This window comes from Nuphar pumila, chromosome 15 (assembly GCF_984573655.1).
Source record: "Nuphar pumila chromosome 15, dmNupPumi1.hap1.1, whole genome shotgun sequence".
Classification (NCBI taxonomy): Eukaryota; Viridiplantae; Streptophyta; class Magnoliopsida; order Nymphaeales; family Nymphaeaceae; genus Nuphar; species Nuphar pumila.
In genome coordinates this window covers 4,077,927-4,096,338 of record NC_143263.1, presented here as the reverse complement: position 1 = coordinate 4,096,338, position 18,412 = coordinate 4,077,927, and the positions used below count along the sequence as shown (strand labels likewise).

Genomic DNA, 18,412 nt, shown 5'->3' with positions numbered 1-18,412 from the left:
TAACTCATACCAACTTCAACCTTTTACATGTAATTAGATTTGGATATTCACCAAGATATCGCTTAAATTCGGCAGCCAAAAATCAAAACCATAATTGCATCAGTCGGATTTTGATGAATATTCAGATTAAAAAATATTAGGATAAAATCTGATCCATTGACATCCCTATTTTCGATACCGGAGCCTGATTTTTTTTTCAATTGGATCAAAACTGACCCGGTAGGACTTCCATGCTTAATCACACAAGGACACGTGACTACATCACAGACAACCGCTCTCAACGATGAACGATGCCCAAGCGATCACGCACGATAACTACCACGCGGAGTCCCCTACACCACCACACTCCCTCTCCACCCAAAAGAAAATTTCAAAAAAAGTCAAAGGCTCCACCCTCCCACCACTACACCGACAGAGCGTTACTCCGTTCCCTAACCGTTGACCGGAATCGACGCCTATTTTCGTCCTAAAAAGTTAAAAAAACTAACCCAACCCGCTTCGGTTTTGGCGCCACTATTTAAACCATCCGATCGCTCCTCTCGAGAATCTTCCTCCCTTTTTCCACGCGAGAGAAAATTTCACCTTCCGTTTTTTTCATCGCTCCGGAAAAGGAAAGGGAAAAGAATTCCTCAATAATTCCCCTCTGCAACTCGTCGTTTTCTTCTACTGCAGGTGAAGAAAAAACAGAAAAAGTAAAGAAAGTAACCCTAATGCGGAACGCTCAAATTCTTCGCTCCGATCACGCGAAGGCGACGACGTGCGCGTCCCTACTGGAGGAGTTGCAGGTATCCGCTGTTTCCATCGGTTTCTGGGGTTTCCTTTTGGCGTCGTTTGATTCGAGGATTTCCGCGCTTTTTTCGTTCTTCTTTTGCTTTTTCTTGCAATGGATGTGATAATGTTAGTGATGGGCGCCCTTTTGTTGCTCCGTTTGCTGTTTTCCTGTGTGAATTTGGTGAAAATGGCGCTGATTTGCTTTCTATGGTAGGTGTTTGATTTAATCTTACAATGCCGATCTTGATCGTGTGTTTTGTAGGCAGAAGCCGCAGAACGGTGAATGTAGGTTGAGATTGTGGTTTATTTGGCTGGATTGTAGATTACACTGGTGTGTGTTTTTGTTTGTATGTGCGCGCGTGCGCGTGTGTGTGAATACACACAGATATGAAGATATGTTTGTGTGTACATGTACACAAATTTATGCATGTTTTTGTTTGTTAAAATAACTATAACTGAAATGCGGGTACTGTTTTTGAATTCATTGTTTATGATAACGATTGAATTACAGATACTGTTTGTTAAATTGTTTGTTTACGATAATAACTGAATTGTGGACGCTGTTTGTTGAATTGCTTGTTTATGATAACGATAATACTATGTAGTTTTTTTAATCAATGAGATCGATATGCAAAATTTTCATCATAGAATGTATGTATGTATAGTTTTGCATGTTAAAGTAATTATAAATGGAATTGTGGATACTGTTGATTGAATTATTTTTTTTTTACGATAAAGGTAAAAAAGTGATGTAATTTTTATTTTTTGAATACAAAATCTCCTAGTAGGCTCTTGAAGATGGTGAATTTGGCCATCTCTTTTGTTTTTGTTTTAATAGCATTATGTTCAGTGATGTTTCTTGTTATTGAATGTTATAATGATTGTTCATGTTCAGCTTTTTACTAGCATTTCATAGTTATTGAATGTTCTAATGATTGTTCGTGTTTCTTGTTTTGGTTTAATTTCACCAAGGTTGTTAAATGCGATGAGGCGAAGCGAGGCGTTGAGCCTGCGCTTCGCCTCTGAGGCGTACGCCTCAGGTACTGAGGCGTACGCCTCTCACAACTGGAATGGAAGTGAAGCGGTGGGAGGGGAGGCAGTAAGAGAAGGACCACCCGCCCAGCTGGTACGGAAGCGAGGGATATGCCGGTCGTCCGGTGGTCGGAGAAGACTGAGCAGCAGCTGCAGCACAGCAACTCCGGTGGTTGGTGGTCACAACTGGTCGGAGGTTGATGAGGGGCGCATCACAGCAACGCCTCAGTACCTTGAGCGTGCGCCTCGCCTCTGAGGCGTACGCTTCAAGTACTGAGGCGTACGCCTCTCACAACACTGAATTTCACCATAATGCTTTTTAAATATTATGGTGTACATTAAATTGATGCCCTTTTCTTTGAGTTTATTTTTAAGAAATTTATTGTGTATCCATACAGCATTGTTGTGTGCACATTGTGTGTATTTTTCACTGCAACCGCTGCAAAGACCCTGTTGTTCATGTTAATGCTTTTGTTCTCTCTCTCTCTCTCTCCTTCCAATGGTTTGATTTAAATGCTTCTGTACTAATTATTCATTTGTATTTAAAATTTCATGTCATTTTATCTGTTTTTGGCAGATAGGGTGCCAATGTGTTAGTTATAGTTGGACCTAGTGGTGGACACAACACTTGGGTCTGTTACCCACAATTGGATCCAGTTATAACTGGACAGACCTTTTCCCACTTCTTCTTGTTATTGTGTTCATAAGATGATGACAATGATGAATATCAATATTAACACACACACACACACACATCTTACTTGCATGGACTACATAACTCTTTATATACCCAAACAGGGCCCTGGTCGTAGTGAATCATCCCCAACATGACTGTGTAATCTTATGGGATGGTTCAATCTTGCTTTGTGATTGAACCTGTTGGCAGTCCAGTCAATCTTGTTTTTTTCTATCTTTGTTTTTCTAAAATACTTATGGAGGTGTTGTTGGTGATGGTTAGAGAATATGGGATGAAATTGGTGAGAGCACTATTGAAAGAGATAATATGTTGCTACAATTAGAACAAGAATGCTTGGATGTATACAGAAGAAAGGTCGATCAGGCTAGCAAGTACAAAGTGGAGCTGCACCAGGCACTGGCAGATGCAGAGGCAGAAACTGTTAACCTGGTTTCTGCACTTGGAGACCCTCCTTCATCTAGTCGGGTGTGTTATAGATTTCATGTTTCAATTTTATTGGCTCATGGATTTCTCATATTTCTTGTTGTTTAGTTCATAATGCTGTGTGGTGAAAGGATCTGGTATATATGTGATTGATGAGTACAGAGTACCTGGATGCATGCTTTGCTGCAGATTACTATAGATGGTTAGGCAGTGCTTTCAGAACGCTATTCCAATGTTTGTTGCATATTAATCTTCATTATCTGATTGCTTTGTTTTTCTTCCCTAACAATTAGAGCTCATTTCTTTTGCTTCCAATAGATCACAAGGGCTCCACTCATCTGGTAGGGGAAACTTGTGAATGTCACCAGGTTGACGGGACGTCACAAGTTCGAAACCTGTGGGTGTCATCCCTTGCGGCAAGGTTGAAGCTGGGTGTACTCCCCGATGGGCATGGGGGACCTCAAGGGTTTTACCAACCCGAGGCCAGCCAATGTGCGATCAGTGATGGGGGGCTTTTTTCCTTGGATTATCCAAAAAAAAAATACAGGAGCTATTTTCCTTTTTTTTTCTGCAGCATATTATTCTTTGTTTTTGGTTTTGTCTATATTCATTGCCTGTTGGTATGCATTCATGTGAACATGCAAAATCAGTTATTTCACAGCTAGGTCATTCTACACATTATACTTCTGTTGCTTTGCTGTGAATTGTTGTTTTTATCTGGAAAATTTTACCAGGTAGTGGAGTCTTGTCGTGCCATTTCCTATTTCTTATTTTATCTCATTCTACTCATTCTATTTGGGTGCATTTCTAAGACCTTCGGCTAGCTACCATGCTACTTCTGATTGATGTACCATTGTTGGATATGGTTGGCAGTTTCATTTTCTTTTCTAGTTTTGTTATTTTGACAAATACATGTACGGAAATTCCCCTCACCCTATATTAATTAGAGAAAATCTCGATAACATGGAGATCTTTGGAGGAGAAGCTAGAAATCAGTGTTGTGAAAAGCGTTGAGGCGTAGCGAGGCGCTCCACCAAAATTTGAGGCGAGGCGTAAGCCTCGAGGCGCAAAGCGTAAGCCTCAATTTTTTTTTATTAAAACTTAAAAAAGACTATAAAAATTATCTAAAATTATAAATAAATAAGAAATGCTTTATTGATGAAGCAACAACCAACAAAAAATAAAAAATCTCAAATAAATACGGAAAAAATATAAACTGCAACATAGAATATCAGTAAGCATCCTTGTGGACAAAAAACAAATGAATTATTCTTTTCTAAAAAGAATCAAAACTGCTCTGGAACTTAACACATAGATCACTTTCTGTCAATGTGCTTAATACAGAAATTCAAAACTGCCATTAGGCTTAATACATCTATATCCTGCTATGGAACTTAACATAAATAAATTTCTGTCAATATCCTTAATACAAAAATTCATCAAAACCAAAAACATGCAAAGTAGGGATTTCTACGTAATTATTCTTTTTATCAAACACACATATCAGATTATTAAGTCTATAAATTTTTTTTTAATGCTGGAAAGGCATATCAGATAGACTTGCAGATTATCATCAGAAGCAAAACACACAGATGTAGGGATTTCAACTTATTATATATTTTTTTCCTCAATGTCAAATCCGCATATCAAAATTTTTCCCTAGGCTGGTAATGCATATCAGGTGTATTTGCAGATTTTCATTACCAACAAAAACACGTAGATACCACAATTTCAACATATTATATCTTTTTCACTGTCAAACACGCGTATCAAAATTTTCCCCAATGCTGGAAATGCATATCAGGTGTATTTGCAGCTTTTCATTAAAAACAAAAACACGTAGATACCACGATTTCAACATATTATATCTTTTTCACTGTCAAACACGCGTATCAAAATTTTCCCCAATGTTGGAAATGCATATCAGGTGTATTTGCAAATTTCCAGCAAAAGCAAAAACACGCAGCTGCAGTGATCGTATCCATTAACATACAAAAAAATTAACCATCTAATGAAACATAAAACACAGACATTTTTTAATGTAACACCAGGTTTCTGTACATAAAAGAAAACGCAGGACCCCTAGCAGAAACACGACAGAATGTATTTGGCACAGAATCATCCGGACAAAAATAAATAAAATCACGCCTCTTAGCAAAGTGCGCAGGTTTCTAATCTTTTGTTTTTCTTTTATTTTCAGATGCATATTGAGAATGCCGAGCACATTCAGAGGTGTATTGAAAACGTAGAACACCTTTGGATGTGTATTGAAAACGCAAAACATACTCGGAAGCATCTTGAAAACGCAGAGCACATTCAGAGGTGTATTGAAAATGCAGAACACATTAACTGAAAACAAAAAGAATAAATTAGAATAGTTGAATGCATTTCTTTGCATGAACTACGGCAAAAAGAGAGACAAAATCTGTGCATTTTTTTGTATCACGCGAGAGACGAGAGAAGTGATAAGAAGAAGAGGAGGAGAACGAGAGAGCAAAAAAAATCCATACTTGTTTCGGGGCTCCACCACGCGAGAGAGAATGTTGTGAGCCTGTGAGAGCCGTGAGGGAGAGAAGGCTGCCGTGAGGGAGAGAAGGCTGTGAGAAAAAAAAATCAAAACACATAAAAGGATTAGGTAGGGCTTTGTTTAAGCCTTATTTTTTTGGTCGAATGAGGGTTTTGACCCTCATTTGACCAAATAAATCGAGGCGGGTACGCCTCAGTCCGAGGCGCGCCTCGCCTCAAGGCCTATGAGGCGCACGCCTCAAGGGCATTGCGTTTCAAGCCTGCGCCTCAAGGCACAAAGGCCCTCGCCTTGAGGCGAGGCGCGCTTTTTGCGCCTTGAGGCGCGTTTTTAACAACACTGTGAGAAATAACGCTCGTTATTCTCTGCATGGTCCTGTCATTTGCAGAGAGAGAAGAGAGAGAGGGAGAGGGAGAAAGAGAAAACGATATCAAGAGAAAAGGGGTTCAGTACATCGTGACTGCCCTCTCATTCTATTAATACAATTAGTGTGTAAAACTAGGGTACGAAAATACCCTTTAAAAGGAGTTAATATACATTCTATACTAATTGGATCTGGACCCGATCCATTATATAAATGGATCGGGTCAGACATATACAAATGACTTCTTCTTTTCACCCTCCCTCAAGTTGTGCATGGTGTTGGACCATGAACAACTTGTTCTTCAGAAACCAAAATCTATCCTTTGTCAAGCCTTTAGTGAGGATGTCAGCAACCTGTTCTTCAGTTGGCACATACACAGGCTCAATCTCCTTGTCTTCAACCTTTTTTCTAATAAAATGTTGATCTATTTCAATGTGCTTTGCTTGACTATGGTGGATGGGATTGAATGACATGTTGATGGCACTTTGATTGTCACACAACAACAGTGACCGAGCAATCGGTTCTCCCATTTCTGTCAGGAGATGTCTAATCCATGTGCCCTCGGCCGTGGCAGTGGCCATCGATCTGTATTCAGCCTCGATGCTTGATCTAGCAACAACCTTTTGTTTTCTACTACTCCAGGATACCAAGTTTGGCCCAATGAAGCTGCAATAACCGGATACTGATCGTCGTTCGTCTGGATCACCTGCCCAATCAGCATCAGCATAAGTGACGATCTCATGGCCCCCTCCTGGATCTAATTCTCTTTTCTTGTATACCAACCCATCACCAACTGTACCCTTCAGGTAACGAAGTATACGTTTGACTGCCTCCATATGTGACATACGAGGTTCATGCATAAACTGGGATACTTGATTAACCGAATATACTATGTCAGGTCTAGTAAAGGTCAGGTATTGCAACATGCCCACTAAGCTACGATACTTAGTGGGATCTTCATATATATCCCCTTCCTGTGACCTCAATTTCTGATGAATGACACTTGGAGTGGTTAACGGCTTACAATCTGTCATGCCTGCTCTGCCAAGAATGTCCAACGTGTATTTGTGTTGAGTAAGGATAAGGGTATCATTTCTGTTATCAACTTCTACCCCAAGAAAATATCGCAGCTCTCCCAAATCTTTCATCTTAAATCTCTGATTTAATAACTTCTTCACCTGCTCAATGTGACTTTTACAGTTCCCTGTGATGATGATGCCATCAACATATATCAACAGAAGAGTAGTGACTCCTTGTTCATTGTGAATAAATAATGAGTGATCCAAAAGAGACCGAGAGAAGCCATGCCGTTGTATTTCTAGAGAAAAACTGTCGAACCAGGAACGAGAAGCTTGTTTCAAATCATAGAGTGCTCTCTTTAATTTGCATACATATTTTTTGGCGTCTCGTTCTGCATATCCAGTGGGTTGTTCCATGTAGACCTCTTCTTTTAAATCCCCGTGTAGAAAGGCATTTTTTACATCCAGCTGGCTCAATGTCCATCCATGTTTAATGGCTAGACTCAACACAATACGAATGGTCCCCATCTTAACTACAGGGCTAAATGTTTCATCAAAGTCTTGGCCTTCCTCTTGTGTGAATCCCTTGGCTACAAGTCGAGCTTTGTACCTTTCGATGCTCCCATCTGGTTTATATTTTATTTTGTACACCCATTTTGACCCAACGACATTTCTGTTCAGTGGTCTAGGCACAATATCCCATGTGCCACATTCATGTAAGGCCTCCATTTCTTCATTCATTGCTTCTACCCATCTTTTAGAGCTCGCAGCTTGATAGAACATAAGAGGCTCATCCTCTTTACATATGGATGTCAAGAATAGCTGAAAGTCCAATGAAATTTTTTTATAACTTACCCACCTGTCAAGCGGATGTCAAATCCGTGAAGATCTTCTGATATCCATTTGCTGCGAAACAGATGATCCATAAGGATCCGTGTTCATACAAGAAATGGATGAGGGTTCTTTCTCTCGCCGAGTGTATACAATACCCTTATACCTTGTTGGCTGCAAGTCACATGTGACAGTTTCCTCCGTTTGGGTCTCATTGGCTGAATACTCATGTGGCTCATTCTGACTGCAATTTTCTGAACATTCTACTGTACCATTGGAGAAGAGTTCTGAATTTAACCATGGGTAGTATACCTCAATGTTGGAGCTTGAGTTATCAGTATCCACCATAGTTGAATTATTATCCTGATCAACAAAGTTCATTTCATCGAAAATAACATTCCTTGATATTTTGACACGCTTACTCAGGGGATCATAACACCTGTACCCTTTGTAATCTTCGGCATATCCTATAAACCTGCATTTCAAAGCTTTATCTTGGAACTTGTGCCTGAGTGAGCTATCAATGTGCACATAACAAACAGACCCAAACACACGTAATTCATGATAATCAGGTTGTATGCCAAAAAGAGAGAAGTATGGTGACTTATTTTCTAAGATAGTCATGGGCAAGCGATTTATCACATGAACTGTGGAGTGGAAGGCCTCAGTCCATAATGATGTAGGGAGATTGCTCCCGTGCATCATGCTCATTGCAGTCTCAACAATATGTCGATGCTTCCTCTCAGCAATCCCATTTTGTTGAGGTGTATGAGGGCAAGACACTCTTCTCTTTATCCCATTATGTTGAAGAAAATTAACAAAATCACTCGAGGAGAATTCACCTCCTCCATCACACTGGAAATTAAGGATGTTGGTAGAGAAATGATTTTGAACGAAAGAGTGGAATTTCTGGAACAATCCAAAAACTTCTGATTTGTGCTTCATATAGAATATCCAAGTATAACGTGAATAACTATCAACGAAAATAAGATAGTATTTACTGCCAGAAAAAGAAGTAATTGGAGCAGGACCCCAAACATCTGAACAAATGACCTCAAATGGCCTTGAAGCTCTTTTATTAATGGAAGCAAAAGGTAAGACATGACTCTTACATAAATGACAGCTAGGACATTTTGTATCAACGACTTCTGAACTCAGACTGGACTTAGGAACAAGATTATTCATGACAAGTTTTTCAATAAAATGGCGACCACAATGGCCAAGACGACTATGCCAAAGTCTTGGCTTATTACTTTCAGAAACATTAAATAAAAAATCAGAATCAAAGACTTGGTGAGGCTTCAAGGATGAATAGTTGGGATGAATGAAGGAAGGATCTTCTTGAAAGATGTACATGTTGCCCCATCGTTTTCCTTCAGCGAATGTCCTCCTCGTGCGAAGATCCTTGACATAAACAGAAGAGGGAGTAAATTCAACTGAAGCATTTGCATCATCAACAAGCTTTGAGACAGAAACAATGTTCTTTTGAATATTAGGAGCATGGATGACACTTGGAAGTTTAAGAGAGGACTTTGACATGTGTATAATGGCATTTCCAGTATGTGAGATGGCATGATGTGATCCATCTCCTGTGACAATGCTATTCTTTCCAACATAAGGTGTAAGAGTCAAGAGTTTACCTACATCACCTGTAACATGAGTAGCTGCTCCAGAGTCGACATACCAAGTTCCTTTGTCATTTTGTTTCATATTCAATCCTGCCAAGGCTGCCAACAACAACTCTTTTACTTCTCCATCCTTTCTAGCCTCTGCTTGTGGAGCTTTCCCTTTGTTTTGAGGATTAAACCAACAGTTCGCTTTAATGTGCCCTTTCTTGTTGCATAGAAAACATGTGGGAATGGGTCTTTGTCCCTGAACATTGGGTGTTGGAAGTATGCCACGACCTCCATAGTTATTTCTCCCTTGTCCTCCTTTTCCTCGAAAAGAACTTCCTCTACCTCGACCATAACTCATTCCCATAGCCAACACATCTTGTGTTCCGGAATTCCCATGAAAGACTTCAGAGGAAAAGGGTTTCAGAAATAGGAAAGAGAAAACCTATCCTTGTGGAACCGACGTCAACCAGCCTCTTTTAGATCCACACAGATCCACTCACCTGTGCCTGCTGTTCCCTGATTCACGTTGATGCCTCAGTCGAGTTTTTTCAGAAATAGAAAGGAGGTAACCTGTGCCTTACGTTCCAGATTCACGCTGTCTGTGCCTTACGTTCCAGATTCACGCTGATGGACAAGAAACGATGCAGCCCACGCAGATCCAGACCGAGGTCAACCAGCCTCGTTTAGGCCAACCACGCTGATTCACGCACCTGATGCCTTACGTTCCCAGATGATAGCTCTGATACCATGTGAGAAATAACGCTCGTTATTCTCTGCATGGTCCTGTCATCTGCAGAGAGAGAAGAGAGAGAGGGAGAGGGAGAAAGAGAAAACGATATCAAGAGAAAAGGGGTTCAGTACATCGTGACTGCCCTCTCATTCTATTAATACAATTAGTGTGTAAAACTAGGGTACGAAAATACCCTTTAAAAGGAGTTAATATACATTTTATACTAATTGGATTTGGACCCGATCCATTATATAAATGGATCGGGTCAGACATATACAAATGACTTCTTCTTTTCAAACACTGCTAGAAATATAAATGAAATTCAAAAGAATTGTTAATATTTGAAATAGAAAGTGGGAAATTCTTGATTAAGTGTAACACAATTTTTTTTTGGATTGATAAGCTGGGGTTAGGCAGACCCTGACCAAGTACATCAGAGATCAATTACATTTGTCCAACAAAAGGAAACTAGTTTGGTGGTTTATCCTTCTAGCAACGATCATCACCAAGGACCACATGATTTGCCAGGTGCATCATAGTGTACCACTATTTTTAGAGACTAATAACATTATTGGATGTAAATAATCATTTTTTAATGTTTATTAAGATTTTTGGAAAGATTACTTTGGATCATTACTTGTAACAAGGAATGGGGCTTAAAACTGTCAAGATCCACTATGAACTACACTTCTGATGGCTCACCCTGGCATTGAAAGGAGTGCGGGTTTTCCAGTAGGGTACCAATATACTTTGTACTTCATCCATTTATGTATGATGTATATCTTAATAGGCTATGCAGGAAGCTGAAAAGTGAAAACAAGGATGATACCATTGGGCACTGTTGGTTCAAAGTCAATGTTCGGTGGGTTGAGCTCTGGAGGTGTTTTAAGAAGGAAGAAAACTAAGAATAAGAACCTATGGACTTTCTTTGGGACCAGGGAAGAAAGCAGGTTGGATATGGAACCATACATCTTTGACCCAGCACTAGGTCGAATTTTTGGTGGGACCTGGTTCTATATATAAAACTAACTTGGATGTGCCAGTGGGGGTTTTAGATTTGGAAAGTATAGAAGGCACTATGGTATTGAATCCACTAAAACAACTAAAATCTTTGATTTTCAAGCGGAAAAGATGAAATAGGCTGGGTCAAACCCAACTCCAACCCAGGATTCAAATATACAAGGCGTTGATGCCTTGTATATTATGAACTAGACTTGGATTTGGATATACACTCTTCGGAACCAATGATATGGGTTGGATCTAGGCTGAAACTTGGACTCATTTGCATCTCTATTTGGGGATTTCATGGGCATCATCTATTGGAAACTACAAAGTAATGGATGAGAAAAGAAGTTGACCAATGTTGTAAGTATTGTACCATATCGTACGATACTGTACGATACATATCCTTGCTAATGGAAATAATGATATAATACACACTTATATCACGATATCAGTATCGTACGATACAACCTTGTATCGTACCATATCATTTAATACAATGTGTATCATACGATACACCTTAAAAAGGGTTGAATCGTAATTTTTTTCTTTTGGGTTTTAAAGACCTCTTGAGGGCTGACTCCCTCATTTGTGTAGAGGCTATTATAAGGGTATTCATGCACCCTAGGAGTCGTGAGTACAATTTGGGGGTCGATTTGTACACAAGGGAGAGGACTTTTGTAGGTTGCTCAAGCAAGAGTTCATTTTCACTCAATTTTCACTCAAGGAAGTGAAATAAGGTAAAAAATCCTCATTTTTTGTTTCATTTATGTATGATTGAACTTGAAAGAAGGTAAGTTCCTTTATTTTTTGGATGTTTTTAGAAGATATTACTTTACTTTTAGTTTTTTTTATCCTGAATCTTATTTTTTTTGCCCATAGAACCCAAAATTTCTCCTTAAGTGTGTTATTAAGCATTGTTTTACATCTTTGTAGTGATTAGATTTTGTAGTCCGTGTTCTAGGAGGTCGATGGAGAGTGAAGGTCTTGGAGGATGCCTCTCAAAGGATCTTGTGTTGAAATATTGTACACCAGTTGACTTGGAGATGTGTTTGAAAGAAATAATGAACTGTAACTTTTGTGGTTTTGTAATGCATGAAGGATTATATAGATTTAAATGTCATGTTATGGGGCATAACAATTCCACTTTGAAATTATATAAACATTGCATTCCTATTGATATTTGTGTTGAGCTTCTTACTAGTCTTATAGAAGATGGTAAAAGAAAGTCACGAGTACGTGCAACATTTGCGCAAGAAAAATTACCAGAGGTGGTCCCTGATTCAAAAGATAATGATGACCCATCATCATCTCAAGCTTCTAAACAATGAAATAAATGAAGAAAATAATTGAGCTGAAGTTTGATACTGAACATGACTTTTATATATAGACATATATTTTTTAACTCTAGCTTGGATGCCTTTTCTCTTAACATGACATTTTGTAACTAAAAAATGTAACTTTAACTTTTGTAATGAGTTATGAAAACTTTTTGGCTTTTGAATGTATCATTATTTTGTTTTAACCAATTGTATTTGTGGTGATTATATGCGTGGCTAAACAACCAAATGCATAACTGTTTATTGTTTAAGAACATATCTATGTTTAGTTATTCTTATTACGTAAATAAATTGTGTACTTGTATTATATGATTTTTTTTGTTTTTTCATATTTTTTATATTTTTTAAGATTTTTTAGTGAAATTTACAATTTTTTAAGATGCTACGATACGATATGCTATGTATCTTACTTTGGGGCCGACCGATACGGGCTACGGTATGATACTTACAACCTTGAAGTTAACTATTAGATTTTCAATATTTTAACTCTTGTGATCCCTCTTCCTAGGAAAAATCTGTATGGTATTGGACCAATTTAGTGAGCAAATTCATTTGTGTGTTTGGTGGCCTGCTGTAAATCTTGTCCACTTGTTAATCTAAAAGCAACAGTTTACCTCATTGTTGGAAGGACACACATTGTGCTTGCCCAGTGATAAAAATGGTACATGTAATTGGATATTTCCTGTTTCATGAGTTTGTATTCCACCATTGGATAATTTGGAAGGAAAAAAATGATGATATTTTCAAGGGAAAGATGGCCTGTTGTTTGCTTATGCATGTGCTGATCCAAAATTTCAATTCTGATTGTGGACCTATGTCACATAGGTGCGTGTGCGGCAATGCGGCACTTTAAAGAAACTTGGGTGCGGGGGTGCAGAAGGATATATATATATATATATATATAATTTTTAACATTTATAGTAACACTAATGAAATAAAAAACAATTATCATAATATCATCAAATCAATTCATCATCATGCATGCAATAAATCAAATTAAAAATCTACAATTCTATTCTTTATCATAAAAACTAACACCACAATTAAATCAACCTAAATATATTATAGAAACAATCAAATAAGTAAAAGCAGAAAAGAAGTAAATTATACAGTATATTAATAAAAGAAGCAAACAATGCATAATTACATACCAAAAGTATATCCTATACAGTGTATATGACGATGAGGTAATGAATCATAATAATTTTTTGCTTCATCATCAAGGAAGACTAGGCTCAAATAAGTTCATGTTTGTAATGTTGAAATCATGATTTCCTCTAAGTCACACTCTTCTGGGTTTACGTCCCAAAATTTGGATGATCCTTGTCTGCATTACAAACCCAATTTAAAAATGTTAAATACAAGTATATTTAAATGAAGAAACTAAGAAATAGTCAAATAACTAAAAGAGCAATTAGTACCTGTATTCATCATTGGTTCACGAAAGTAGTCGAAGATTAGAATGAACATATAATAAATCCTCTTCACGTTTGCTGGTGAGTTTGTTTCTCTTCATGTTGTGGATTTGAGAATATGTGCTCCAATTTCTTTTACAACATGATGGACTAGTAGGTTGAGATAGCAATCTCAATGCAAGACGTTGGAGAAGAGGTGTTTCTAATTCAAATATTGAGCACCATGTGATATGATTTATATTATCCTCCTCTTTCGCTAGTAATGCCTATCCATATAATGTCGAAGATGAAAATTTTTCAAAGTCTTGTGTGACTTGATTTAGAATATGTGATTCTCGATAAAGTCTTGCCATACACAACTATCTATGCCTTGATAGCTCTAGATCTAAATCTGGAGGGATACGACCAACACCACCTTTCTGTAAAATTTTTTTCATAATATTTTGGATTGAGAGAATGTGCCATGCAATGCAAAGGAGTGTTGCTCTTATCCCATCTTCTGATTAAAATTGAATGAATATGATTAAACATTTTTGAATCATCCAATGCAAAATTTTTTTCCTCAAACTTGAAAACTACAACTTGTATTTTTTCAATAATATTATCTCATATTGCATAAACTTTTTGAAGCATAGGATCATCCTTATCAACTTCTCAATATTTCTCAAATAGGTTGCGTAAACTGAAGGAAGTATACGACTCTATCTTAAAACTCATCATCAATAATGAATTTCTTAATTTCTTGAGTGTTGACAATATTATCAGCACGATAAAATATCTAATTCTCATAAGTCACCATGTCAATCAAAGCATTCTTCATTTCCTTAATCCTTTTTATCATCACAATGATGGATGCAAAACATGTTTCAACAACCTTCAACAATTTCAGGTCAGAATGCCTATTAAATATAGTATTAGCATGATGGTGGTTGACAATAAAATTTCTAATGCTTTTGACATTCTTTTCTAATTTCTCAATCCATGAACATAGAGCATATGCTGGTGATTTTTCTTTTTCTTTGGGGTTGCAGATGCTCTTGAGGGCTAGATTCAAACTTTATGCTACATAGGAAGTCAAAAAAATATGAGGATACTCACTCTCCAAACTCAATGCTGCACTTTTACAAGCTGAAGCGTTGTCTGTGATGATTTACACTACTTTTTGATCACCCACTTCTTTTATTACTTCTATAAACAACCATTTCAAATATCAACATTTTTATATTGCCTAGATGCATCAACTGCTTTCAAGAATACTAAGTCACTAAGCGAAAAAACAATGAAATTAATCAGTAGACGCCTTTGAATATCTGCCCACCCATTAGAAATAATGAAAACTTCATTTTGTTTTCATGAATATTTTTTAATTTCTAGCAATCTCTCAACATTTGCCTTCTCTTCTGCAAGAATTGTCGTTCGTAGTTTTTCTGAGTTTGGAGGTATATATCCACTTAAGTTAAAATTTGTCACTGAAGTAATTAAATCCTTCCAATAAGGATTTCTAGCTGCATTAAATGGAAACGAACTAGATTAAAAATACCTTTATACTTTTTTATCCATCTCCTCCCTTCCATATGTATTGAATGATGCTTGTATCGTTCATCTTCCTCTACCTCTTACATCCATTTTTTTAGCATCTTCTTGGTGGTTTAAAAATGGTACACTAATTGCACAAGAATCACTCATTGTCTTCCTCTTCTCATATTTATCTTGTATTTTCTTGTATTGTCTTTGCATTGTCTTATCAAGTCTTTTGTATCCTGAAATGCCATGTCCTGGTATCTTCAACAAATGAGCCTTAACTCTTGTATAAGATCCAACAAAATCTCTTTGAGAAAGCTTGCATCAAAATCTCTTGTTTCCTCTATCTCCTTCAATTTTTGCAAGCTTATCCACATGTGCCTATAATGGCCTCCCATCATCATATGTTGCAGCTAACGAACTTGAATATACACTCCCACTACCAGCAACACTAGCAACAAAACTTACATGTGGGGGCGAGGAATATACAAGTCCTTTCTCTTTATTCGTCATTTCTGTCCTGAAAATAAAAAATATTATATTAAAATCAATTATGCACACAATCAAGATTGATAATATTGAGTGCAAGGTCAATAATAATAAGTTAAACATTTGGATGCATTCACAGTAATACACTTGCAAAGCTTGTCTGACCTTTCTTCTAAAAAATATAGTAGTAGTATGTAAAATTGTGTTTTAGCAATAATAAAAATATGACAAGCCCCTTGCATTAATAAGGGCAAGGGATAAAACATCGTAAATTTGGCTAGTGCATGTTGTGAGAATGGCCCTGTGAGAGAGAGAGAGAGAGAGAGCTGCGGCAGTAAATGGGGAGACTCCTCTATCGAAGCCGTGCCCTACTTCATGTATATAAATATACAAAGTAGTAACTGGGTTGGTCCAAATGTTTAGATCCATACCCAAACATAAAGTTATATGTTACATTAAAGAACCCAACATAAACTGGAAAACCCGATCCAGTTTATAATATAATCTTAATACCCTCCCTCAAGTTGTGCATGATCTTGTACCATGGACAACTTGCCTTTGAGATACCAAAACCGCGCACTCGTAAGTCCTTTGGTAAGTAGATCAGCAACTTGATCTTCTGTTGGTACATAGACTGGAATAACTTCTTGGTCTTCTACCTTCTGTCGGACAAAATGTTGATCTATCTCTATGTGTTTCGTTCGACCATGGTGGATAGGATTGAAAGCAATTTGAATGGCACTTTGATTATCACAAAACAGATTCGCAACCTTCACTTTTTCTCCTATCTCTGTTAATAAATGTCTTAACCACGTAACTTCGGCAGTGGCAGAGGCCATGGATCGGTACTCAGCTTCTGTGCTCGAACGCGCAACAACACGTTGCTTCCGGCTACTCCACGCTATTAAGTTGTCATCAACATACACACAATACCCAGAGACCGACTTTCTATCGTCTGGATCTCCTGCCCAATCTGCATCTGCATACACTTCTAGTTGTCTATGTTCTCCTTTTGCCTTTGATTGACGATAAGCAAGCCCATCTCCAAGAGTACCCTTCAAGTACCGAAGAATTCTTTTAACTGCATTCATGTGTTCTGTACGTGGATCATGCATGAACTAAGAGACTTGATTCACTGCATATACAATATCCGATCTCGTAAAAGTAAGATATTGAAGCATCCAAACTAAACGACGATAATATTTCGGGTCCTCATAGATTTCCCCATCTTCAGCACTGAGTTTATGGTTTAACACTCTAGGAGTATTCAATGGCTTGCAGTTTTTCATTCCTGATTTTTCCAAAAGATCCAGAGCGTACTTGTGTTGAGTCAACAAGAGGCTAGTGTCTTGTCGATCCACTTCAACCCCCAAGAAATATCGTAGGACACCCAGGTCCTTCATCTTGAACTTTTGGCTCAATAGGATCTTTGTAGCCTCTATATGCTTACAAGAACTTCTTGTAATAATAATGTCATCTACATATATGAGAAGTAAGGTGTTGACCTGATGTTCTTGAAAGATGAACAATGAATGATCGAGTTGAGAACGGACGAATCCATATCGTTGTACTTCAATGGAGAAACTGTCAAACCATGATCTAGATGCTTGTTTTAGTCCATAAATAGCTCGTCGCAGCTTGCAGACATGTGTCTCAGGACTGTTTTCTGCATAACCAAGAGGTTGCTCCATGTAAACTTCCTCCTTTAGATCACCATGTAAGAATGCATTTTTAACATCAAGTTGGCTTAGAGACCATCCATGTTGAACCGCCAAGGATAACACAAGTCGAATGGTTCCCATTTTTACAACTGGACTAAAGGTCTCGTCATAGTCTTCTCAGTATGCTTGTGTGAAGCCTTTAGCAACTAGTCTTGCCTTATATCTTTCAATGGATCCGTCAGGTTTGTACTTGATTTTATATACCCACTTAGACCCTACAACATTCTTATCCGGAGGTCTAGGAACTATTTCCCAGGTCTTACATTCATGTAAAGCTCCCATTTCTTCATTCATAGCATCTGCCCATTTTGATGACAAGGATGCTTGGGGGAAATCGATGGGTTCTTCCTGTTTCTCAACCTGTGCAACAAATAACTGCATTTCTGTGGAAAAATTCTCATAGCTTACCCATCTTTCAATAGGATGTCTGATCCTTTCCGAACGTCTAACCTGCTCAGTTATGTGGGGGTGTATCCCTTCTTCTGGCATATACTGCCCCTTTGAATCTTCTGTCATCTGGACGAGCAGTACCAGATGTCAAGGTTTCTTCTGCGATGGGAGGCACAGTAGATCCCTGAGTAACTGTCAACATGTTCCCACTAGATTCTGCATTGGTTCCCATGGGCTCACACTCATCTATCACTATGTGACATGGAGCAGAGTTATCCATCTCTAGCTGATCAAACAATTCATTCGCTAGCCATGGCTGATAGCTTTCTTCCTCCTTAGTAACCCTTGCATCTTTGTTCAAGATCTGGACATTACTCTCATCAAAGACAACGTTTCGTGAGATTTTAATGCGTCGAGTGTCTGGATCATAGCATCGATATCCTTTATACTCTTCAGCATACCCAACAAACCTGCATCTACAAGCTTTATCCTGAAATTTGTTACGTTGGGAACTGTCAATGTGAACA

General features: G+C 38.0%; 1 protein-coding gene across 1 annotated transcript in view; it reads left to right on the top strand.

Moving 5' to 3' along the window:
* Positions 1 to 662: 662 nt before the first annotated feature.
* Positions 663 to 18,412, top strand: part of LOC149814185 (65-kDa microtubule-associated protein 1-like) — a 30,759-nt gene continuing 13,009 nt past the window's right edge. Inside the window, exons 1-2 of the mRNA XM_089988335.1 lie at positions 663 to 785; positions 2,762 to 2,965. Coding sequence (XP_089844461.1) covers positions 711 to 785; positions 2,762 to 2,965 — 279 coding nt within the window. The 5' untranslated portion in view covers positions 663 to 710. The remainder of the gene's footprint in view (positions 786 to 2,761; positions 2,966 to 18,412) is intronic.